We start from the raw sequence: 26,169 nt of genomic DNA, 5'->3' as shown, positions 1-26,169 counted from the left end.
CAGTATCAATCAAAAATTCTCTTTAAAATAGACTACAACATAATGAAATACGAAAAAGATTATGTTACTTCTATCAAACTATTCTATAAACTTGTTAAGCTCTAATTAAATAATTACCAGAACGTATTTTTAAAGTATTTTACCGTATTTGAAAGCGTATTTAAATAATTGTAAAACTATTACGTTGCCTTGCCAAATGATATATAAACATGAAATATGAAACATTTTATGTTATTTTTTTCTTTCCTATGAATTTCTTATTATTTTACTTTTTAAAAGAATCATCTATAAAATAATAGATTAATAGATTTAATAGAACAATTTGTTAAAAAATGGTCAGGCTATTATTAATGTTACTGAAAAAGTATGTAATATCCTAAACGTATATACTTATTTAAGTATTGCGTTGAAATATCATACAAAATTCTTGCAAAAATGTATTCAAAATTGTTGACTAGAAAGATTTTACAAAAAATGTTGAAGAAAAAATTATTATTTTTCAAATTTATTCAAAAGAATTTTTAGAGCCTAAACAATATCCGCTGCAGAATTAGCTAGCATACTCGCCAAGATGACGAGAATATCCCTGCATTTAGCAGCCACTCAAAGGTGAATTATTGCATTGAATGAACTTAGATCGTTTTGTTTTCGTTTTCCAGAGCTCAGCTCAAAGCCAAGAGAAAAATTAATATTAGGAAGGTAGATGAACGAATTGAAGAAAGTGAACAGTCAGGCATGTTGAGGCATTTAGGACACCAGAAACCCGGAAATCAGAACAGGCAGCTCGAAGGCAAATCAAGAGTATCCAGAAATAGATTCAGAGCAGCGTGAACGAAGGCAGATGGAGTTTAAACGAATAAAGCATACAATACAATGCATAACTTACCATAAACAGCAAACAAATATTCGTTACGAATAAACAAATTAAAATTGGTGTCAAAGTTCAATGAATAATAAAAAGAGCTCAAGAAAAGCAGCTGCAGACTTTCATTGGAGAAACGGAACGGCCAAGTATTATGTCCAAAAAAATCTTTATTAGTAAAACTATAATTAACAGCAAATAAAAAAAAGAGGTTTGTTTGTAGAGGCGTGGGAAAATGGAAGAGCAGCGCGATCATCACACAGCAGCAGGAATAATACCGAAAGCATCCTTATAACTATCCTTATCCTTAGACTAGTCTCAGTTCCCGGATCTCTTTCTCTCTCTGTCTCTCCTTCTGGGGGAGTAATACTGGAGCTCCCACTACCAAGGTCGCCACACCACCAGACGCTGCTGGACCAGCTCCGCCAACTGGCGCTGCCTCTGCCGCTTTCTCTCGAAGATCTGGTGGCGAATCTTCAGCAGGATGCTATCACGTGGAGCCGACTGCCCAGCTGCACTGCCCAAAGTGGATATGGATGTGGATGTAGATGTGGATGTGGCTGTGGATGCGGACGAGGACTGATGAAGCTGCTCCATGAACTCCAGGTCCATCTCATGCGGAGGCGGCTGCAGTTGCTCCTGATCGGGATCCTGATCAGCAACCAGGTTGCACTGATACTGCAGCTTGAAACGTTGACGCTGAGGGAGAAAAACAATCGGTATAGCCAAATTAGACATTAAGAATATTTTTATTTAAATTAGAATCGACCCTAAATTTAGTAAATAATAAAAACCTATGAATGAGTTGGTTTTACGACTTTTCTTTGAGCAACTTTAATCTGAAAGTTATTTAACGATAAAACTCTTTATTGATTTCAAAGATTCGCCAAATATAGCACATACTTCAAAAACTATCAAAGGGTTTGTGCTAGCAATTTCTAAGCTCTGACCAACTATAATCCACAAATTATTTGACAATGAGTTAGTGTTACGAATTTCTTCTAAGGTCTAAAAAACTTTACTCTATAAATTATTGGACAAAAATAAGGAGATGGTCTTTTAACTCTTAAGTCATTTCTATACTTTTGGGAAAATTCCTTAATATTCACCCTAAAAATTATTTGCTAATACTAAGTATTTTGTTATTTTATTGGTTCTCCAGATTATGAAGTAATTGAAAATATTAACAGCAAGGAAAGTTACAATTAAATTAAAAAGCCAAGAACATTTTTGATTTAATTATAAGTTTTGTGATTATAAAATTAATCTGTCGTTTGTTTATCGCTTCAAGAATAGAAAGCCCATAACTTTAAAATACAGACAAATATTCAAGGTCAATAAATTAATTATACGTTCTGTGTTAAGACGGTTATTCTGTGGATTGTTTACGGCTTTAAAAATCGAAAGCAAATTTCTTTAAATGAAAGAAATATATTTAATTTTTTCTTATTTATTTCCCTTGGTGTAAATTTTTAGTAAGAAGTGCCTTCTTTGAAGTTTTTTTCATTAAAATCTTAGCTTTGCTAAAGTTTCCTGTTGAAACTGAGCTGCTCACCTTTTTTCGCGCCGCATTCTCGGCCAGAAATCGACAGAGCTGCTGCAACTGCTGCTCGGCCAGCTCATCCTTGTCCTGCTCGCTGTGATGCTGCTCCTGCTCCTGATCCTGATCTTGATCCATGTGAGTCTGGTGGTCCAGGTGATCCTCCAGGCGACGCTGCTGCTGGCGCTGCTTGATGGCCGCCTGCACCTTGCACCTGGTGGCCGAGCTCAGGCTGAGATCCATGCTGCGTTGCTGCTTGAGTACCTTGTAGATGACGCCCATCGATGGTTGGTTTGGTGGCTCTGCTGTGGGTCCAGCTAATACAGTTTCATACACCAATTCCCGATTCGAGCGCGTCGAGCGGCGGCCAAAGACTGTTCCGATGCGACCGGGTACCCGGTACTTATATCGCTGCTCGCAGCCCGTTTTGTTTGGAGATCGACTCTCCGAATATGATTAAAAATAAAACATAACTCGTGGGCCCATGTGTTGCTGGTTGTTGCTGGTTGTTGTTGGTTGCGCGCCAAACTCGAAACTCCGCTTTATGGGACATTGCTCAAGTGGAGTCGGATCTATTTTCTGCTCTCATTACAATGCCTTTTAGCAGCGGCGCAACACATGTGGCAGCACCCAAAAATAGACTCTCTCACACAGCTGCAACACTTTCGCCGCACCGACTGCAACATGCAACATCCAGCGACGGCAATCCAGCAACACAGCAACATCGGCGCATGTGGCCGTCGCGCAGTCATTTCCATTTTCATCCCATTTCTCTGGGTCCTGCTCCTTCTCCATCTCCTTCTCCGGATCCGTCTACTCCGCCATATCCATAGCCATTCCCAAATCTCGAACCGAATTTTTACGTAGCAATCCGCTGCGAGAAACCGCATGTTTTGGCGCCTGTTTTTGCTTGTACAGGGTAGCAGGGGTACAGGCATTTCGATTGTATAATAGAAGGTTGCAGCCAACGCCATTTAATCACAATCACATAGTATTAACTACATGTATCAATTTATGAAATGCTAAATGTTCGTACAAAATTATTAAAGGCAAATATGTGTATAATTTTTTAAACGAAATAATATAAGTTCAAGGCCATTCAAATAATTAATGGAAAATAAAGTTTTAACATCCCATTAAAACATAAAAATTAATAAGATATCTTTTATTGGATTATTTACGATTCTTTTAATTGCGTTTATTACAAAAGGAAGTTAAAAAATATTTATTTGAATAAAAAGTACAATTTTTGTTTTAATGCTGTCCAGAAATTTTTTGAAAATCAATTTGGACAGTTTATAAAAATCTTTTCAATTTAAATATTTTTTGTTTAAATCTGTCAGTATCAGTAGTCTTTTAAAAATGAAGGTCTCAAATAGTAATTATTTCTATTCTTCTTTGTTTCCAGTTTCCTCCGGGGACTCTTTTCAAAAAGGGTATTACAAGTTCCGTAAACTCCTCAAATGGATCATCAGCGAAGGCAGCATTGCAGCGTGTAGAGCGTCATAATCGTAGTGCCGCAAGATGGGATTGGATCGGATCGGCAACGAAATATACATAAATAGCGCCTGGGAAAAAACACTTTGCAGCACACACATCTGAGCGTGTGTGTGTGTGTGTGTGTGTCTGTGTCACGGCATGCACTTGAACTCTGCATTCACATGTTGTGTGTGCAATGCGACTCACTCCCTCTCCCTTTCCCGCGCACTGTACACCCCTCTCACTCGCACCCTGGTACTTGTACTCTTACTCGTACTATCGCATGCCTGGCGTGCCTGCGCCTGGCCCTATATATATATTATTGTTGGTCTTTCTCCTCTTTTATTTGGACTTCAAGATGTTCCAGAGTGCACTTCAAGTGCGTTACAATTTGTGTCTATTTTTGGCCGCTTGGGAATATCTCGGGGAATACACAGCGATAGCGGGGATTTGAGATGGGGAAAAAGGGGGAGATACATAGATAACGGGCATTTTTATAATGTAAATCATTGCCGGCAATCCCATCTATATCGGTACGAGATGGGCCATAATTGAAACATGTTTAATGAGCAACTTTATAGGCGTTTCGGCCCATTGTCCGTGGATTTAGATACGCCGCTAGGGAATATAAATGTTTGATTGTCGCAGTGATAAGCGCACAGTGGGCCAAACTAAACGAGAATCGAATATATGTATTAAACAAATACTCTTAAATAATTTATGTACAGAATTACGTTTAAATTTTTTATCGTTTCTAATCATTACTCCATTTTAACAATATATAGTTTAAATATTATAATAATACTGCATTATTTTCAAATGCGATGAATGGGTTTTAAACCTAACTTTAAATCAAAATATTAAAATGGTTTTTTAGTTGTTCTTAATTGACAGCAAAAGGATTAAAAACAATCTTTTTTTTGTGAACTTCACTTTTTTGCCGTGCTGTGGAATACAATGTTTCTACAGGCAGTTTAATCGATTCTCTGGCGTTAGAAAAATGTTAAATCAGGTACTTAAATTGTTTTCACCATATCCGCCCCACTGTGCCCCCTGAAGATCCCTTCTCGAGCGTCAGATATTCGCGTGTGCGACCGCCCCTGCTTCGTTTACCCTCTCCATTTAAGTGTGTCTGTTATTGGATTTCAGATGGGTATATGTAAGTATGTATGTATGTAAGCCCCATTAGCCAAGGATTGTGTACTAAATGTCTGTTACAAATGTAATTTCGATCCTCCACTCGGGAAAGCAATGGAAGCCCTTCACTTGACTCCGATCGGTTGGTTTCACTTGGCTCCTTATCTGCCTGTATGTATGGGCAACCCTTAGAGTGACAATTAGCTGTTGGCCTGGGAAAACATTTCCCACAATATCGGTCGATTGGGGGAATATATAATATAGGGATCTTCTGGCGACTGTTCGTGCAAGGGAAACGAAACGAAACGAAACGAAGCGAGCCCAACAAGTGCAGGTCCCTGAGAGGGTAATAAAATATGTCTCCCTATCCTATCCCTCCGCTTGTCCCGGGCTAATCGATACACGATACGATCCATAATTTATGTGCTACGCGTCTATTTCTGGACTTCCGCTGTTCGCCTATCGGAGTTCTACGAAAGCTTGGCCTCAAAAAACCCGGAATACGATCCGTAATCCCTGTGACCCACTGATGCCAACGCGTCGTTGGGCGCGCAAAGTTCTCAATGTCACCCGGTGGGGCCCCCCGAAGAGCGCGCCAATTTCCATCTGCCCCACCAACCCACCATCCCAACATCCCAACATCTCGCCATCACGCGTGATTTCCCACGCTCCCAGTGAAAAGTTCGTGGGGATGTAGGTATAGTACACTGGAAGACCCATGAGGGGGAAGCCCTGACAAGTTGTCAGCGGAGCTGTTAATGAGCTGCGTGTGTTGAGTGAAGACGTGATCAATCTACACTGCCTTGCCCCACTTGTGGAGTTGAAAATCACAAGTAATCTTCAGGTTCTTAAAGATCAGGCGAGATCAAATCAAAAACTTCGATCCCCTAAAAAGATCTCAGCCACTAGAAAAGTTTTGAAAATACCAAATGATTAAAAATATCGAATAAGTATATTGGAAATTCTCATGTAAATGAAATAAAACCATTTAATGACAATTTGGAAGGCTTCATTCAAGATTTACTTCTCACAGTTAGATAAAAAAAAATAATTAAATAATTTAACAATGGTTTAACCAAGGCATTGCCAATATGCTTTCGGTTGAGGGTATGGAAATTCATAACAATTTGCGCACGAGCAGGGCAGACAACTATGAGATGATCTGGGGATCGGAGCAAAGTTCTCTGGCACACAACATATGTTGTCCCCCGCCCACTCCCCTGACACACCCCCTCTTATGGGACCGCCCCCCGTGCCCCACTGTCATGTGTGGCGTTTAATAGCTTGCCTCAGCAGCTTGCCGCACTCGCGTGCATGGTAAGTGAGAATCGAGCGTGGGAAACCCGCGCTTGCCGCAATCTCAAACAGCCATTTGAAAAGCCCAGGCCACTGCAGAAAAATCTGAAAAAAAACAATTACACAAACAGAAACAAGGCGATCGGCAGCAACTGAGACACTTCAGCTGGCACGGAAGTCACCGCAGAAAATCCAAATAAACAGAAGCACTCAGAACGAGCTTCTTCCCAGCTTTAGCTGAAGTTGTATTATAGTCAAATGCACCGAAAAATGTATTAGATCTTTTTGAACAAGCTTGGCTAGATGGAAGACTTTATTTTAGACAGCCCTTAAAAAATTGATAAGACTTCATTTTTATTTTGAGGAAGAGTAAACCTAGAAATTTGTTTAGAAATTAATTAAATTTGCCAAAGTAAGACCCAAAGTCAAAAGAGTTGCTATTTTGAACAGCTGGCAACCTATGCCATCCATCCCTGATCGATTGAAAACAATTAATTAAGTGTTGACAAAAAAACCGAATTTTGAAAAACGCGTTTTGAAAAATTTATTTATGTCCAAATTTCAGACTTTTTTGTAAGGGGGTACATCATCATTTTTTGCAGAAATTTGAAAATCTGAAAAAATTTTTGCTGTGAATGCCATTCGATTGGAAATTTTATTACGAATTCAACGGTGTATGACATTCCAGCATTTGACCATTATTTCCCAGGGTTTTGACACAAAAAACCAAATTTAGTGTGTTTTTTGGGAGTTTTGGCGATTTTTCAAACAGAATTATTTCTGAAGAGTATTTTTGTTGTAACTTTGCCAAAATAAGACCCAAAGTCAAAAGAGTTGCTATTTTGAACAGCTGGCAGCCTATGCCATCCATCCCTGATCGATTGAAAACAATTATTTAAGTGTAGACACAAAAACCGAATTTTGAAAAACGCGTTTTGAAAAATTTATTTATGTCCAAATTTCAGTCTTTTTTGTAAGGGGGTACATCATCATTCTTTGCAGAAATTTGAAAATCTGAAAAAATTTTAACTGTGAATGCCAGTCGATTGGAAATTTTATTGCGAATTCAACGGTGTATGACATTCCAGCATTTGACCATTATTTCCCAGGGTTTTGACACAAAAACCAAGTTTTTAATGTGCTTTTTGGGAGATTTGGCGATTTTTCAAACAAAATTGTTTCTGAGGAGAATTTTTTTTGTAACTTTGCCAAAGTGAGACCCAAAGTCAAAAGAGTTGCTATTTTGAACAGCTGGCAACCTATGCCATCCATCCCTGATCGATTGAAAACAATTAATTTAGTTTTGACAAAAAAACGAATTTTGAAAAACGCGTTTTGAAAAATTTATTTATGTCCAAATTTCTGACTTTTTTGTAAGGGGGTACATCATCATTTTTTGCAGAAATTTGAAAATCTGAATAAATTTTAACTGTAAATGCCATTCGATTGGAAATTTTATTGCAAATTCAACGGTGTATGACATTCCAGCATTTGACCATTATTTCCCAGGGTTTTGACACAAAAACCAAGTTTTTAATGTGCTTTTTGGGAGTTTTGGCGATTTTTCAAACATAATTATTTCAGAAGAGTATTTTTGTTGTAACTTTGCCAAAATAAGACCCAAAGTCAAAAGAGTTGCTATTTTGAACAGCTGGCAACCTATGCCATCCATCCCTGATCGATTGAAAACAATTAATTTAGTTTTGACTAAAAAACAGAATTTTGAAAAACGCGTTTTGAAAAATGTATTTATGTCCAAATTTCAGTCTTTTTTGTAAGGGGGTACATCATCATTCTTTGCAGAAATTTGAAAATCTGAAAAAATTTTAACTGTGAATGCCAGTCGATTGGAAATTTTATTGCGAATTCAACGGTGTATGACATTCCAGCATTTGACCATTATTTCCCAGGGTTTTGACACAAAAACCAAGTTTTTAATGTGCTTTTTGGGAGATTTGGCGATTTTTCAAACAAAATTGTTTCTGAGGAGAATTTTTTTTGTAACTTTGCCAAAGTGAGACCCAAAGTCAAAAGAGTTGCTATTTTGAACAGCTGGCAACCTTTGCCATCCATCCCTGATCGATTGAAAGCAATTAATTTAGTTTTGACAAAAAAAACAGAATTTTGAAAAACGCGTTTTGAAAAATTTATTAATGTCCAAATTTCTGACTTTTTTGTAAGGGGGTACATCATCATTTTTTGCAGAAATTTGAAAATCTGAAAAAATTTGAACTGTGAATGCCAGTCGATTGGAAATTTTATTGCGAATTCAACGGTGTATGACATTCCAGCATTTGACCATTATTTCCCAGGGTTTTGACACAAAAACCAAGTTTTTAATGTGTTTTTTGGGAGTTTTGGCGATTTTTCAAACAGAATTATTTCTGAAGAGTATTTTTGTTGTAACTTTGCCAAAATAAGACCCAAAGTCAAAAGAGTTGCTATTTTGAACAGCTGGCAGCCTATGCCATCCATCCCTGATCGATTGAAAACAATTATTTAAGTGTAGACACAAAAACCGAATTTTGAAAAACGCGTTTTGAAAAATTTATTTATGTCCAAATTTCAGACTTTTTTGTAAGGGGGTACATCATCATTTTTTGCAGAAATTTGAAAATCTGAAAAAATTTTAGCTGTGAATGCCATTCGATTGGAAATTTTATTACGAATTCAACGGTGTATGACATTCCAGCATTTGACCATTATTTTTCATGACACAAAAACCTACTTTTTTAGTGTACTTTTAAGTTTTTTAACATTTGGTAATGACTCTTATTTCTTCTTTCACTGTAACTAACTCAAAGCACCGACAGAATACAAATTGTTTTGTGCTGCTAAGACCAACACTTTTAAAATAAACATTTTGTCTATTTTATGTAAAGTTTTAATGTTCAAAAAATTTTCTGAAGTGTGGAGATGATCGTCACATAGTTAAATTAGGATTATGTGGTACAGCATTTGGTGGCTGAAAGGAGGGAATGATTGCGTAACGGCCTTTCGGACAGCGGATATTGACACTCTTCTCCTTACTCTCCCCCTCCGCTTGACCACCCAAGTATCCCCTATCCAAGTATTCCCCTGCTCCGATACAAGACCCATAGGCAAAATAAGTAAACAAAACTTGCATACATATTTTGTCATCGGCACTTTTTTCTCAATGAAGAGCACGCATTTGCAGACGAAGGCTCAGTCGGCGTCTCTGCTTTGGTCGCAGAAACTCTCAGAAATCGGAGATGGTAATTGCAAAAAAAAGCAAAATAATATAAAGACTAGAAAATACCTCACAGCAGTCAATACTTATTTGTAAACGTACAAATACTTTATATCAACATAACAAATTTACCTGTAAGCGAATGTTCGCTTCGCAAAAAGAGTGGAAAAATATATTTTATATCTTTATGACAAGCTTACATTTTCATGAAAACCAATATACCCTGAACGCGATTTCAAAGGGTATGTCAAAGCTGGCGCTGCTCCACTCCGCAGTGCCATTCAGTCGTTGCAGTACCGGCTTACTATTTGGAGGCCCGGAGCAGGAACTGGGCCCGGCTCAAGATGTCAAGCCCAAAGGAGCAGCAAAACCATGGACTGATGGTGGGGGGAGCCATGTCCCGCACCCACTTGTATCGCAAGGTTATGAAGCCACTGCTGGAGAGGAAGCGAAGGGCACGCATCAACCGCTGCCTGGAGGATCTGAGGAATCTGCTCAAGGAGATGACCCATATGGTAAGTGGGGTTACCCTAATGTGATTTTAATTATTTGCTACCCAAATACAACCACCAACAAAAAACATTGATATGAATCAAATAGAAAAAATTCTATATTAAAATTTTTTTTTAAATTATCAATATTTGATTTTTTACCTTGTTTAATTCTATAAAGGCAATTTAATTTTAATGATATATTTTTGAATACATTTCTAACGGTAAAATGATATGCGAGTTGATCAAGTTAGTTTTATATATTTTCAAAAGATTTGATAGATAAAATTATAGGCATTTTTCGGATCTACTTTCAATTACATTTTCAGGATGACGAGGCCTTGGCCAAAATGGATAAGGCCGACATTTTGGAGCTGACCGTTCACCAACTCCACAGGCAACGCTGTCCAGAGGCCACGCCCCCCGAAGCCACCTCCGCCCCCCAAAATCAGCAACTTGCGATGGAGCGGTACTGGTGTGGATTTCGGCACTGCGTTTTTGAAGTTTCCCAACTTCTGCAGCGCACTGATTGTCAGCTCAACGCTGGCTTTCTTGAGAAGTTGGAGCAGCTGGTGCCCTCCAAGCCACCTCTCTGGAGACCTTGGTAGCCATCCTGGGCAATCCCCGCCAAAGATCCTTACCTCGCCAAGTTAAAATTGGAATTGCCAATCGATTACTCTGGGTTAGTTAGGTCTATAATTAGGTTAGCAAGTAGCATGATCATCCTTATTAATAAATAATCTGTTGCGAAGTTAAATCGTTTTACATCATTTCTTACTTCCATGTGATTTCAAATCACTTTAGACATAGCTCTTTAATAAAACTCCAAGTTCGTTTTCTTTTGCTTTCAGTTTTTCTTTTCGCAATAATTTCAAAAACTTTTTAGTTATGTTTGTGTCTGTATGTAGAATGTGTAATGTGAGAATGAGTTTCCGCTTGGGCTTTGGTTTATAATCGATTTAATTGTTATTAAACATTGCTTAATGCATTCGAATGCTAAATTAAGTATTGCTTATGTTGAATATAATGCACACAAAGTAAGGTTTTCTTCTGCTATCAGAATAGTTAGCGTTATCAATGTAGTAGCTTACTAGATACCCAAAAAAATACATATCAATAGAGTAGTCGGCAAAAGGTGTTTTCAAGATTATCTTTAAGCTTCCTAGTAGCTTTAATAGCAATAGAGTACATGTTTCTGTTTCTGGCCGTGAAAATGGGGATTTTCTTAGAGCCTAGATTGGATTTTGTTTTTTTTATACTTTGTATGGTAGAATAGGGAACTCAAACTTTCCGCCCTTTGTATGTACAATATATGTAGTTTCACAATAATTTGGAGTTTGAGTTCAAGTGTAAGAAGCGCGAAAATTGATTGTTGCTGCAGTTTGTTTTAGTTTGTTTTTCCATCGACCTGTTGATTTGTATCTGTTGCATACATATATGTATAGATATACTCATAGTTTCGTATATATAGATATCGATATCTTCTCAGCTTCGCTTGATTTATTTTTGTTTTTTTTCTCGAGAAAGGCATGCAAACGTGTGCAGTGTAAGTGTGAGTGTGTTCTTAAATTCAAATCGTTTCCAACAATAAATCTATGCAAAAACAATTTGCAAATTGCTCAAGTAAAATACGAATGGGGATTTCTATATAATATTAGGTGTATATATAATTATCAATATCTGTGTGTGTATATATATATATATGTATATATATTTATTTCTCTCCCTATATATATATAGTGTGTATATCAATTTATTTGGCCTTTATCTATGTATATTTAAATACGAGTGTACAACTAGAAATATGTATCGGGTGCTGGGCAAACAAAAAAACATGGTGGAAACCCCGGAATCGGATTTGAAATCGGAATATCGGTGTCAGAGAGGATGAGACAAGCATTATCTAGGGCCGATCCAATCCGAAACCTCAGGGACAAAGCAAAAATCTTTAGTTTTCGAATTTGATTTAGTTTGGATTTCTAAGCGGAACTTAAAGCCGAAAATATAAGGTTCTCTACAAGGCAACATTAAAATAATAAGGGATACTAATGTAAATGAGGGGAAGGAAAGATAGGGAAAATTGGATATGATTTCATACAAAAGTGTTCAGTTAACGGGCTACAGAGAATGATTCTTTACAATAAAGTTGAAGTTCTGTTTACGATCTAAAGCTGAACCACATATAAAATATAGAAATTATTTTAGCATGGTGATTAGATAGCTATTCCAACAAAAAAAATTGAACAAAAACGAAAGTCATGTGTGTGTATCAGAGAGAGATGGAGCGATAGAGAGAGAGAGATAGAGAGTGAGTCGATGATAGGGGCGATAGTTTCTGTTTTTATTTTTTGGTAAGGCATTAGGCATTAGAAGAGGGGTTCATTTTTGCCCCCCTCATTACGATATACTTTCAAGCTCTGGTGAGGTGTAAAAAAAACAAGTACAAATACGAGTAGAAATACACAATTTGATATTATCGTTGCTCTGGTAAGGCATGCACAATAAACACATAGAAAAGAGTTAAAGTTCTATCAAAGATTCATCTAGGTGTGGACTCCTCTTGTCCTCAATGCAATGGATTTGTAGAAAGGCGAAAGGGTGAGGGGAACCATTACATGATCCGCAGCAAAATCAGGTTGATTGTCAAGCTCAATGTGGGTAGAATGATGAATGGAGAGGGTGGAACTTAAAGATCCAAGAGGAGAACTCAAGCCGCATGCTGGCTATCGCTACGTTATCCACATGCAAATGTGTCCACAACTTTTTTTTTGTCACAAAAGGACTTTCAACTTTTAGAGTCGGTTATCTGCTTGGCTAGAGTATATTTTTGGTGGCCTTAGCTTAAGCTAAACTTCATTGCGATTATCAACACGTTCGATTCGATTATCAACAGTTAGAGCAGCTGGCCTGGCCAAAACCAATCAAAACAATCGAGTGGGCTTCTATGCCAACAGCGAACTAGTATCGGTATAAATATCGGTATATAGGTATATGCTTTAAGTATAAGTACCAGCTGAGTCGGTGCTGCATTGTGTATATCCATATTTTTAGGTATAGTAGCTGTAGCTTCATTTAATTCCGATTTTTGGTTTCGCGCAAAAAAAATGTGACAACTATTCAGTGGCCTAATTTCGGCACTTATCAATTTTGTTGTGAATTTAAATTTCCCGTTTGCTTGGCAAGCATTTCAATAAAAATGCCTAGGATCATTATGGAGCAAGTGCCTAGTAGTTATTTTATGTAGGTTTTTTCTTTTATTCAATACCTATATTTATCGATACTTTCCGCACACACATAAATATATTCAATATATGTTTTTAAAAAAGCGCTTCTTTGACTTAAATTGGTGTTCTTTTGTTTTCATTTAGTTTTCAAAGTTTTTGTAACAATTTTTTTTTTTTTTTAATTTTTTAGCTTAATGCGGCTTGGCTGTTGTTAATTGAAATATTATGTATATATATGAGTATATAATTTGCTATTAGTTGGAATTTCACTTAAGACAAGTTCTCAAGGGGCCAAACACTGTGTTTGTGTGTGTGTGTGTGTGTATGAGCGTTCTTTGTGTGGGTGTGTGTGGGGGAGGGGAAGTGGGAGTGGGAGGTTGGGGGCTAACAAACTGCCACCCAAAAGGTCAAATGGCATATGGTACACGGGTGTGTGTGTGTGGGCATGCTTGTGTGGGCGACCTCTGACCCTTTTGATCGCTGATCGTTGTTGTCTCCTATCACACTGTCACTATCGCTCCCTCCCCGCCCCCCCTTCTCCTCCTCCGCCTTCGCCTCGTAATCCGCGCGACAACAGGTTAATCGCGGTTAATCACCACCTAAACTTAACGCCTGCACTATACGTGGATCAGCTTTACTGCCCTCACGGAACTCCTCCAGCGTGAGACGATCGTCGTGATTCTTGTCCATCTGGTCGAAGATCTTGTCCACCCGCTTCTGAGGCGTATTCTCGTCCTCCGTCTGCTGCTGCTGACCCTGCAATGCAAGTGTTCACTGTAGCGTTGCCATCGTAACTGGGCAGGAGTAGCGATACTCACCACCATCTGGTAGATGGCATCCACTATGTTGTACATCTCCTCGCGGGTTATGTAGCCATCGTTGTCCACATCGTACAAACGGAAGGCCCCTGCGAAATGTTACATAAAATATATTATTCATTTATGGATTTTTGAATTTAAATGTTAATTTATGTTATTTGATTAGCGCACTGCTACCCAAGTGGCAGCTTAATGTAATAAGTCTAGAATAAAAAGAATTTTAGTGAAAAATAAAACTGGTTAACAAGAATTAGAGGGATGATCAGCACAATTTGTCTTTAAGAACTATGAGCATTTATAATGGCCATTAATATATTGGGTTAAAATTCTTTTTATTTTAATTTCAAAGCCGACATGTTTCAATTTCTTAATCTGTAGTGCCATTTAAATATTTAAAGTTTAATTTTGGCTCTTTTTAAAAACATATTATATATGAACAGGTACGCATCATATTAAGAAGTTTTCCATACTTAATAGTATAGATTTATTGTAACAATAATTTTATTTCTATGACTGTTTTTTTTTCTGTGTCGCTTTGATGTTCAGCTTATTAGTAAATATAACTTACAGTGCAGCTTTTCGTCCAGATTACCGCGTGATGTTATTGACAGGGCCCGAATAAACTCCTCGAACTCAATGGCGCCATCCTATAAATATAGAAATGGATATAGCTTTTGGTGTTGCTGAAACCTTAGAAATTACTTGGGCTCGGTTATCACTTACAAAGGTGCCTAAAAGTATGCAGTGATCGTCTAGCGTAATGAACACCCTTGGAGTTTCTGTTACAGACTATATTGTTGCATACTTTTAGACATTATTCAAAACCCCAGTGATTTCAGTAGCATCCTCTAAATATTATATGTGTTTGCCATACTCACATTATTCTCATCGAAGACACGAAATACCAAGGAGGCAAATTTGCTAGGGTCTCCGTCGGGGAAGAATTGCTTATAGATTTTGATGAAGCCCTGCGGGTAAAAAAGAGCGAGAGGGCACGAGAAACAAGAGAGAGAGAGGTAGAAGGGAGTTGGCAGAGGAGAGCGGTTAGTCAAGTAAATGTTTGCTATTGCTATTGCTATTGCTATTCTGTGGTGTTGAGTAAGCAAGTCAGAACTAGACACATAAAATAGCATTAGAGTGAAAATTTCGAAATTCTCCAGTTAAGTGAAATAAACGACTCGCACGGATGGGTGGGTGTGGGTGGTATTTTGGTGACGATAAGGTATGCTTTCGCAAATGGATGGTAAGTGTATGTAAGTGTAAGCTCGCCCAACGGGAATTTATGGGTATTGCAACCCCACCCCGGGACGAGAATGCCGTTTATGTGCTGGCGTTGCAGCTGTGAATCGAAATACTTGAAAATGTCAAATCAATGAATGGATTACCCCGCCTCCGGAGTCCGGACACATGCACGTATGGCACAAATTGTATTTATTTTATTCATGCCACAAGAGCCAGCCACAAAAAAAGGCATCGAACGTTCGGAAATTCGGACAAACCGCATTTCAGAGCTGCGGGGTGCGGATTGTGGCTTAAATATAAATGTGTATAAAATATATGTTACATGTATGCAGTTTGCCGGGGATGACCCGCAATAAGAGGATTCCGTTTGTGGTCGGTTATGATGAAAGCCAGGATAATGATGATGATGATGACGATGGTCGGGGGATAAAACATGAGAGGGGTACTCACTTGTTCGGTCAGCAAGCCATTCGGACAGTCTTTGAGAAAGCCCTTGTGCCTTCGGTGTGTCAGAGGTCAGAGATCGGTATAGCGGATAGCATAGCACACAGAGTTTTCACAGAAAGAGACAGCGGGTGTACAGTGAGATAGAGACGGGGCGAGATAAATAGATTAGCATAAAAGAAAGAAATAGAGAGATTAAGAGAGAGAGAGAGAGAGCGAGACAGAAAGTCGTAACAGACAAAGAGGTGACCAAAAATTGTATGGATCAAACAATTAAATTAAAACCAATAATTGTGGAAATACAGCCACACACGCACACAACAAATGAAACATAAATATTGACCCGCGAAAATGTTTACCTCGGGGGAAAACTCATGCGCACACGCACGTCCACGCGTTTGCATTTTAAATTCTATTTACATTTTATTCCGCTCTGCCATTAATTTTAACTTTTCGCAGTGCAACCGCAGACAGCAAGATCAAATTTGCTGCAATTCCACCCATTTATTATAGCCAATGGAAAATGAAACATTCAAGTCCTTCGGCGCGTTATCGAATTGAAAAATAAAAGAAAAATGCCGGAGCACAAAGGAAAAAAATTGCACAAAACGAACGGGTCGTTTTTTTCCTTTTTCTTTTTTTTTTTTTTTGATTTTTATCGGGAAAATCCATGAAAATGCTTACCATTGACGAATTTCCTTTTCGGTGACTGCAAAGAGAGTTAAAGGGAGAATTTCCAGATTAGTTGAGCAATTGCAGAGGGGCACAATAAAGCAGTGGGCTAAGCGGCCGCACTTAGTTGCGCCCCAAGGGTCCCCAGGCTATCATTCTTAATATCAACATCAACCCAACACCCCGCTATCAATCCACCATCCCCAAACCATTCCATACCATACCATACCATACCATCCCGTACCATCGTCCTCTTATCATCCAGCACTCAAGTGCCTTTGCTGAGCCGCTGAGTTATGGCGGCTTAAGTTGGTCTAAGGCTAGACTGCCCTTGGAGATTGATGGCGCTCACTTGACAGGCTTACCGGACAAGTCCTCCTACCCCCAAATCCCCTCCTGTCCCACCATCCCCCCAATTCCCCTTCCCCTCGTATCATTTGCTGATGCTGCTGATATTCGCGCCACACTGCGTATGAGTAATTTGCAAGCGCAATTTACGAGCAGCCATTGGGAAGTGCATCAGACACGGTGAGTGCACAACACATTTAATAAATCATTTAATTAATTACATCCTTTCAGGGCTACCTTTACACGGCGGCTAATGTTATGCGCAGTTATGCGGCACTTCCCCAATTAGTTTTTACTCACACAAAACAATTTTGTTTTGCTATTTTTAAAGAGATTTACCATTTGAATTATTGCGCTTAATACATTACATTATTAAAATATAAATAATTCGGTCACAAAATGTAAAGTTATATTAAAAAGAACTAAGTGATTCAAAAATGTTTCTCTTGATCACTTTTTTTTAAGCCAAATCACTTTTTTACGCCCAAAAATGTAAATTTCAATTATTATTTTTTCCCTGTTTATTCCTGTTTTCCCTACAATTAAAGTACGCGTCAATAGACAATATACGGAGTAGTGGGCGTATAGCACTTTGAAAATGAAAAACAAAATGGGAAAAACCTGCTGCTGATGATGATGAAGATGTACATGGCCGATAAAAAAAATAGGGGGGCTGGGCACAGAGGGCACAGACCGCTCCGAGCGATAGACCTTTTCACCCACGGCCGGAAATAGGCACGCGTTGGGCGCCAAAAATTCAACTTTAGCTGCTGCACGCAATCGAAATTGGCCGAAACATAACAGCCCGAGCCAAAGCCCAAGCCTGAGCTCGGCTCACATAACATATATTGGCGTGCGTATCTGAACAACCCACAGATTGCCCCGCAGGCTTGTTAAAAGTCTGCGCACGCCAACGCGTCGGCTAAGTAAGCTCCAAGGAGCGTTATCCTTGTCGGCTGACGACTTTTACTACGGCTACATGAATAATACATATCTGATGGCGCATGGGTGATGGGTGATGGTGCTGCTGTTTGTGTAGCGCCGGCAGCTGTAAAGCAAATTAGTACATAGTACCGGGACTGGCAAAAATTATTTCGATTTAAATGTTTATTTGCACAGGGCGGCGTTGCGTTTTTTTTTTTTTGTTTCCTTTTTTCGTTTTCATCGAGCTGTTTGTGGCCCGCAGCGTTTATTAAATTCTTTTTTTTCCCCAGCCCCAGTCCCAGTCGCACAAAAAGATCCCAAAAATGCCGCCAGTTTGGCCTTTTTGTATTTACTTAATTTAATTTTAAACTGATTTAATTTCAACTTTTCACACACACACAGTGTTGGTGGTGGTGACACAGCAAGGACCTCCCGCTGGGTGTGGCCACATGCTAATTAATGAATGGCTGTCCCCTTACCATTCAGTTGCCCTCGAAAAAGTGGGGGGGGGAGTGGGAAAACGAGAGGCGAACTTTAAATGAGCTGCGAGCTGCATGCGGGCCCAACATACATTCACACACAGCGGAAGGCACAAGGACTGTGCGTGCTTTTTGGCCACCAACTCAACCAACTCAACAACCTTGCAGCCAGTTCTCCGCAAAAGGATGTGCGCCGTCGTCGTCGTCGTCGTCGTAGTCGTCGTCATCCCCAGCTCGGCTCAAATATTTACCAAACTTGATTAGATCCCAGCGATTGCGAGGCGGGGCAACAAGTGACCTCGCCGTGTTCGCTGGTCTCGGCTTAACCCTGAGCACACAGCCACATCGCATGTCTGCGGTTAACCCCTTGGTGGCCTTGCACGCAACTCAAAACGCAGCTGGCTCACCTGGGCGGGGTACTTATACTCATACTCATACTCACACTCATTCACACCCAGAGCATGGACAAATTGCTGTGGCAACTGGAGGAGCAACTTGACCAGACGCTGATCCTATCTAAAATTGGTTCTCGGCATATGAACGAGATGCCGGTGCATTCACCCACTAATTAATCATGATCATATCTAAAATTAGTTGTAAGCATACAAGCAGCCGCTGCGCAGCGCCAAACTAATCTAATGAAAATAATTTCCAAGCTACTAGTTCGAAATTAAATAATGTGGGGTGCTACAGAATGGCTTGGCTTTATTAAGGTGCCTATAAGTGTGCAATAATATATATTAAAGATGGAATTCCAGGGAATTGTTAGGCATTTCTTTTAACAGCATACTTTTAGATGACTCCCTTTAATATTTTAAAGGTTTTAAGGCATATTTTGAATTAAGTTCAAATGTACCACTTCTAGACCTCAATGTGTTGTTGAGTTTTCAGAATAGCTCTTCTGTTTTGATTGCTTACTGCAATGCAAACCGATCATATATGGCACATTAGCAGTTCAGTTTCCATTGATTCGATTCGTTGCCCTGATTGGATTTGCCTGCGATTCCCCACTCATTGTTCCTGCTATGCAGCTTTGCTTTGTTCGCTGCCAGCCGAAGTTGACTCAAAGCACATCATAATTTCCCATCGATTGGCAATTTTCTAATATCGTTATATGGCGATACCGCCACCCGCTGTTTCCCCTGGCGAATCGCTTTCTGTTTGTTGCTTTATCAATTTGCGTCTATGAACGAGCAGCAGCCAGGGAATGCCAGCACCAGAATGGAACACATCGGAGCCGAACCGACTAACTGAGCCAATGAATGGACGACTGATGCAAAAGGGCTCGTTGCCAGGGGAGAGGGCGGTTAAAGGGACGGTGGGGGGGAGTGGAGGGGTTAAGGGAAGAGGGTGCCCACTGCTGGCGCCATTAGCAAATTATACACAACATGTGTGCACAGTGGGACAGGTCTTAAAGCACCAGTGCAACGGCAAATGGAGACTCGGTTGCCATCCACTTCCATAACCTTTCGATCGTCTTCTGATTTCTTTGCCTACATTCAACTAAATTTGTAATTAGTTTAGAGGTTTCCTTATAGTTTATATTTCCTAAAAAGTGAACTAGGAAAGGCTTAATTTATATCATTACAATGTTAAGAGTAATAACTATACGCTATAACTATAACTACTAAACATAGTCAGACAATCGAACTATATATGTTATATACTATACCTTTTGTATCCTAGCTTCAACATTTGTTTTCCATGTTACAGCAATTTTGTGACTTAAATTTAATTTGACAAAATATTAAGCAAACATTAAAAGGCATTAAAATCTTAACAACGTATCATAGCTTGTCTAAATATTGTAAGACAAAGGAACTTTCTACTTTCCTCATTTTGGCTAGAATAATATATGTCCATATTTAACAAGGGGCTTAAATTTATGTGAACAAATAATGAATAGCAGTTTAAATCCAACTTTACTAAGTGAATTTATGATCCCACCTCTCTGCAAAACCAAGGGATCACCAAAAACTTTTCTTAAGCATAGATGCCGAAACCTTTACAATAAGAGGGGGAGAGTGTTCTATACCGCCCTGCCAAACAAAGGGGTCACAAAGATCTAGCTTAAGTCCCTAATCCAGGAGCTTTACCAGGACTATTTCTCTCAGTGCAATGCCTGCTAGACTTTGGCTGTTCTGTTCTGTTCTGTTCTGTTCTGTTCGGGTCGGTTCTGCTTTGCTTGTTGCTTGTACACATTTGATTTCCACTGCTAAATGCCAGACAAAATGTCAGGACAAGCTGAGTGCTCCCTTAACCAGCCGCCCACTCAGACACATGTAGTTGCACAGGCATTACGGGGGAGGTTGAGTCTGGGGGAACAGGGAACACAACAAGTGCAATAATAATTTCAGCATTGAAGTGAATTTTGAGTGCCAACCAATGCGTGCGAAATCAGCTGGGAGGAGCCATCACAGGCGGGTGAGAATTGAATGTGGCATGGTGAAACATCGGCAGTGGCAGTGGCAGTGGCGGTGGCGGTGGCTGTGTTACAGGACATAGCATCTTTTCCCAATCCTCGACAGCCCCGGCGCTGTCTGTTTGCATAGCGAAATGCATGTGCCAGAGCCAAATGAATGCGGTTCCGAATGCTATTGCAATATGACATTGCTGCAGCGTGTCGTAAGCCGGGGGTGTGGGTTGCAGAGGCGTCGTCCCTCGGCAAGGGTCGTGCATTTTAGTTTTATAAGCGATTTGGCCCCAAGTCCCGCCACAACGCCATGCCCCCTACATTCTGCGACTGTTTGTCGAAGCGTAAAACAAACAGAAATTGACATGAAAGCCATGCAAGCTGTGTGAGGGGTGAAAAAGGGATTCAAAGGGGTTACAGAAGGGGTTTGGAAGCGGTGAAGTTGGGGTAGGGAAGGAGGGAAGAAGGGGTGAATAAAGGGTGCAGACAAGGGAAAATGGGAAGCCATGTGGCAAGCTAAGGGGCGACGAAAAGTAATCAAATGTTGCACACATTTCAACTTGTTATTCTGTCGTCCGCCTTCCACTGAGCTACTGCACTCTAATGCGTCCTTATTGGGTCGCCTCGCCCTAATGCTTCCTTTTCATATCACTTTGCCCCAACTCAATAAAGAATTTATGGAAGGACAATTAAAATTGACTCTTAGGTATAAGTACCATATAATCAATTAGCGATGGTGATATGTTTTCACACTTTAGGATACATTTTATAAACTAAACCACATTAGTTAACCGCCAAACAGCTAAACGACTCTTTCGGCCAAACACCATGTCGCCTCACTTTATTGCCATGAAATACAGACGCATCTGACCGCTAAACGGAAACCAAGCCATTCAATGAACGTTCGAACCATATCAAAATGCCAATAAGCCGCCTTTAAACGCACTTTGTGCAATACGAAGTATAAAGAATAAAAATAAAAATAAAACGAGAAAAGTGAGGCGGCAAAAGTATTGCCTACTTATGGGCGCACTCGAGGCAATAAACAATAAAAGAAAACTCTTAAAGCTCACTTATATGGAGCCAAGCGCTTAAACTGCAATCGAAGCGCAATGGGCCAATGTAGGACCTCCTCCTCCTCCTTGCCAGACTCACGCCAGGACGAGGTGGTACAACATGCTTGTTGTTGTTGTTGTTGTTGTCCCCTCAGGGCGCACTGGCATGTGCAACTATTAGAAAATATAAAACTGTAGCATACAGTGTGTGTGTGTGGGAGTGTGGATGTCCAAGAGAAATTACATAAAAAATTAAATGGAACACAAGCCTTAAGGGGCCATCACGGCGAGCTATAGCCGGCAAAAGGCAAGAGGCAGAAGGCAACGGAATCGAATCGACGAGTTTCAACGACCAACCAATTTTGCTACAATTTGTGGCAAGCTAAACAAATTAGAAAGTTCACAGTTTTCACTGTGACATCTTAAGGCTGGGGTATGTACTTTCCCCCCCTGAAATTGGTGGTACTGAATTGCACTTTAATGGAACTGTCTGACAAAGACATATTATTTCTTGGCAGCTAAATTAAATTAGCTTATTGGTTTTTGCATTTACGTAAGGTTAAATAAAAAACCGCAAATGGCCTGTTGTTTGTTTTCTTTTTTTTTATAATTATTTCCATGTCAGTATGCAAATAATTGTCCAATAATGAAATGTCATACCACGATGAAGTCGAATTTAAATTTCCAACCAAATGGCATTTAAACCTGAAATGTTTTGGTTGTGGTCAATATTCGTGATGTAACCCCTATGAAAAAATTGGAATTTTTGGCCAATAAATAACAGTTGGCAAAGTTTCAACAAAAAAACTCTCAAAACCTAAGTTTTTTGAAAAATCTCTTAAAATTAAATACAATAAAAATTCGGAATATATTGTTCGAAACTTGGAATGGCAAACCTCGCTAAACTAGTCATAACATTTTAATCGATGAGCGTTTACAGTCAGAAATTTCAATTTTGATCATTTTTTACAAAAAATCATGATATAATGAATGGCCCGATGCGGGGAAAATGAGCAGTGAAGAGGATTGCACTTTTGCCGAGAACTGCGAGAACATTTTGCGCCTTGATATATGATGGCCATAGCCTGGTGGCCTGGCTTGGGGACATTACCGGAGCTGCCAAAAAGGCTTTCAGGCATCGTAACCCGTAACTCATTCCGGGGAGTTGAGTTCAAGGCTGCCAACGCACCCGGCCGTGATTTGTGATTTGTGATTTGTGGCCCGAGAACACGCAGTCCGTGATATATGGTATGGTGTGGCAATTGGAGATGTACTCACAGTATGTGTCTGTTGTCAGCCGATCGATGGTGTCCTGCTTCAATTTAGAGTTCTTCTTGCCCATGGTGAGGGTTCCTGTTTCCGATGCTGATGCTGATACTGATACTTCTCGTCCCGCTCTCTGGGCTTCTGGTTTTCTGCCGATTTTCTGCTGGTTTTCTGCTGGTTTTCTGCTGGTTTTCTGGGCTAACTGGTCAAGTGGGTCAGCGAGAGCAGGTAATTGGGGGAACGTGTCTTATCCCGATTCAAGCTCGGTTCGATCTGCAAGTACAAATAACAGCAGATTAAAGATAGTCATCATCCCCCAGAAGAGTGGCCGAAAAAGCGGCACACTGTCAACGGCCTGTGCACCTGCAGCTGCACCAGTAACTGCACCGCCATCGCCAAGCAAAGGGTACTTTGGTATTTAAGCACGTCAACGCTGGCTTTTTGTGTGGGCCAGCTTGTGCCTGTGCTCCTTCACCTCGAACATCGTCGAAAACAAGGCAAAGAACAACCGCAACGACAACAGCAGCCGCAGCACAATGAGGGGGTGGCAGAACTGTAGTTCGGGTCCTTGGGGTCCCTCCTTTCCTACCCCCTCCGCCCTCCATCCCTCGGGCCATCCGTCAGTGCGTCATTCAACTCAACTCAACTCAGCTAAACCCAGTTGAGCCGAAACTACGGACTACGGACTACGGACTACGGCTCATGGGCGTGAGCTGGCTTTATCGCACGGTTCGCCTACAATTTCGGGCAATTTTAACCAAATTCCTCATTTCCATATACCGAAATAGCACTTCATTTTGCCAATATTGTTTCCTATACTAAATGCCATGTCCGCAGTTTATGTGAATGGTATTCATTTGAGGATATGTTCAAATTTCTTTTGGCCCTTTAGATAAACATATTTTGTTAGCATGCAAATTTCTTCAATTTTAGTTTATTTTATTTGTCTTATTGTGAAAACTTTGACTACTGCTTAAATTTCTTTAAAATATTTAAAATAACAATTTAATTTTATTAATATTTTGGAAATACTTTTTTAAGTATGTTATATAAAAAACCGTTTAAATATATCCACTTGGACTATAGAAAATGCAAGTATAATAAACAAGCATCATCATTAAAATAAAAATCTATTTTAAATTTCACAACAGGGCATTGGGTGTTCGTGGTGAAAAAAGCCAGAGAACATCCTGTTTACCTCACCTTTTGCAGCTTTGTGGAACGACAACCATGACGACAATGGCAGGCGACGACAAAGCGATGTCTACAACTTTCCTCCGTGGAGTTGCGTAATTAAAATTTTAATAATTTCCCAGGCAAGTTTTGCCCGGCCCACTCCCTTTTTCGATCCCCCCTGGTGGTGCGGAGTGGAAACTTTTTTAATTCATTGTTGCCACTTGACAAGCAAATTGCGTGAGACTTTAATTGGCTTTGGATTGGCAATGCTACAGCGGGCCACTCACGTGTGTGCCATAATAAGAATTTATGGGCCCCCCAGAGCACAGCATAGGCCATAATTATTAGGCGCGAAGTCCGCAAAGAAATCATGACAAATTAGACAGAATCTTGCATAACGCGCAATCGTAAAATATCTGTCCCATTCCTCCACCTTCACCTCCACCCAATTTCATATTTCATTTTACGAGTTGCGGACAAATTTTGATGGCCCCGGACGGAAGACGACAGCAGAGGCAACTTTTGATGGAACTTCCAGCTCCAGCTGAAGTCTACATCCCCAGCAAGTCAACGTGTGGACAGGCCAAAACGACAAAGACTTCGACCAAGACGACGACGACGACGACGACGACAACAATTCTCGACGGATGTGCCCAAAGTTAACTGCTGACAGTGGGAGAAATGTGGAGGGGATCAGGACGCAGACGAAAGGAAAATTAAACAGAGTCCGGAACCCAAATAAATTATTGAGCAAAGCCAGCTTGGAAGTGCTGCACAATGGAGTCACAACTGGAACGGAGTAAATCGATAAATGTGGCAAAAAAAAATGTGCATTAGGCATATCGTTAAGAAATTTAAAAAATTTATTTGCAATAAAAAACAACAAGAATAAAATAATATTTGCTTGGAAATAATATTTATAGCTAAATAATAAACACAATAAATTTTCAATAACAAGGTAAACCAAAAATAAATATTAGCCAGGTTCCGATGATATAACTATATTTTTAGGAAATTTTAGAACTTATTAACATCAAAGCAAAGGCAAAAACAAAGTAGACTTCTAAAGTAAGCCTTTTTTGGAAACACTATTTATAGTGAAGAATGTGTAAACAAAATAGCTAGGCCAAGAAAAGATTTGAGAATAATAAATAAAAAGCAATCTATCAGCAAACAGCACGAAAAATATGTATTATTATAGTTGCATTGTTGAAACGGATAATGCCGCAAAACGGGGGAAATGAATTAGAAAATAATAAAACGAATGGCCAGGGCATGATTGAAGCACTATACTATGAGGAGCTGTGAAAATTGATTTCCCCCCGCGGTCGCCTCTTTAAAGATCATTCCGGGAGACATTTTGGGCAGTATCCCCCACCCTCAGAGTCAGTGGCAAAAAAAAATAGGAAGCAATTCTAGCTGAAAAGGGCAAATGTTGCCATGGAAATGGTCAGGGTGTTGGTGTTGGTGATGGTGACGGTGATGCAACTGCTAACGAACAGAGACCCAGACCCACCGATGTGTCCAGTGCCACGTCCGCATTTGAGTCCACAGCCGTGTCGCTTTGAGTGTCCCGGCTGTCTGTCCTTTTAGCCCTGCCATTCCTACAGTCCTTTCAGGGGTTTACCCTCCTTTTTTATCCCTGTCCTAACGCTCCATATATAACACCCCTACACCCAAAAAAATAGTTTACTGATTCCTAGACCTAAAATATTACAAAAATCCTATATTCCTATATTTTAAATAATCTCCATACCTAATTTGTTGTCCATTGTTTCATTGAATTAAGTCTATTAAGAATGCTTAAAAATATTAGCATTGGTACTTAAGATTGGTTTTAAAATTAACTTATATATACTTCGATTCGAGAATTACTGGAAATATTTTTCACGTTTACTTTTAGCTTAGGTCATAAGGAAAACTAATTCTTAGGACTCCCAGCGTATAGGCCATAAATAGAATTCGATTCTTTTTTAAAAAGTTTTAAAATTGTAGGCAATGTTTGCCCATTTGAGGTTGTGCTATCTTTGGGTGTTATAAGGACTAAGAATGTATTGAGCTTAATATTGGTTTCAAAATCAAAAGGTTCTTG

The 26,169-nt window shown here is 39.6% G+C and overlaps 3 protein-coding genes across 4 annotated transcripts in view; 1 reads left to right on the top strand and 2 right to left on the bottom strand.

Annotated features, from left to right (window-relative positions):
- Nucleotides 1-336: 336 nt before the first annotated feature.
- LOC128264594 (UPF0746 protein DDB_G0281095) lies at nt 337-2,789 on the bottom strand. Its single transcript, XM_053000157.1, has 2 exons — nt 2,418-2,789; nt 337-1,561 (listed from the first exon to the last, which is right to left on the bottom strand). Exons 1-2 carry the CDS (start codon nt 2,682-2,684, stop codon nt 1,244-1,246), a joined length of 585 nt encoding a protein of 194 aa, XP_052856117.1. The 5' UTR covers nt 2,685-2,789; the 3' UTR covers nt 337-1,243.
- A 6,981-nt stretch (nt 2,790-9,770) lies between these two features.
- On the top strand, nt 9,771-10,701 carry LOC128264600 (enhancer of split m3 protein). The gene is made up of 2 exons (XM_053000167.1): nt 9,771-10,040; nt 10,346-10,701. The coding sequence occupies exons 1-2, from the start codon at nt 9,870-9,872 to the stop codon at nt 10,622-10,624; spliced, it is 450 nt and encodes a 149-aa protein (XP_052856127.1). The 5' UTR covers nt 9,771-9,869; the 3' UTR covers nt 10,625-10,701.
- Nucleotides 10,702-10,867: 166 nt separating this feature from the next.
- Nucleotides 10,868-26,169, bottom strand: part of LOC128264599 (frequenin-1) — a 28,674-nt gene continuing 13,372 nt past the window's right edge. For both annotated transcript variants that reach the window (XM_053000165.1, XM_053000166.1), the window contains exons 2-8: nt 22,914-23,174; nt 16,429-16,453; nt 15,751-15,799; nt 14,937-15,026; nt 14,627-14,705; nt 14,059-14,147; nt 10,868-13,996 (exon numbers count right to left, since the gene is read on the bottom strand). In XM_053000165.1, the coding sequence (XP_052856125.1) occupies nt 13,829-13,996; nt 14,059-14,147; nt 14,627-14,705; nt 14,937-15,026; nt 15,751-15,799; nt 16,429-16,453; nt 22,914-22,977 (564 nt within the window). In that variant the 5' untranslated portion in view covers nt 22,978-23,174 and the 3' untranslated portion in view covers nt 10,868-13,828. The remainder of the gene's footprint in view (nt 13,997-14,058; nt 14,148-14,626; nt 14,706-14,936; nt 15,027-15,750; nt 15,800-16,428; nt 16,454-22,913; nt 23,175-26,169) is intronic.

This window comes from Drosophila gunungcola, unplaced genomic scaffold (genome assembly GCF_025200985.1).
Source record: "Drosophila gunungcola strain Sukarami unplaced genomic scaffold, Dgunungcola_SK_2 000075F, whole genome shotgun sequence".
NCBI classification, from domain to species: domain Eukaryota; kingdom Metazoa; phylum Arthropoda; class Insecta; order Diptera; family Drosophilidae; genus Drosophila; species Drosophila gunungcola.
The sequence above is the reverse complement of the archived record's forward strand: the minus strand, read 5'-3'. Positions and strand labels throughout refer to the sequence as shown.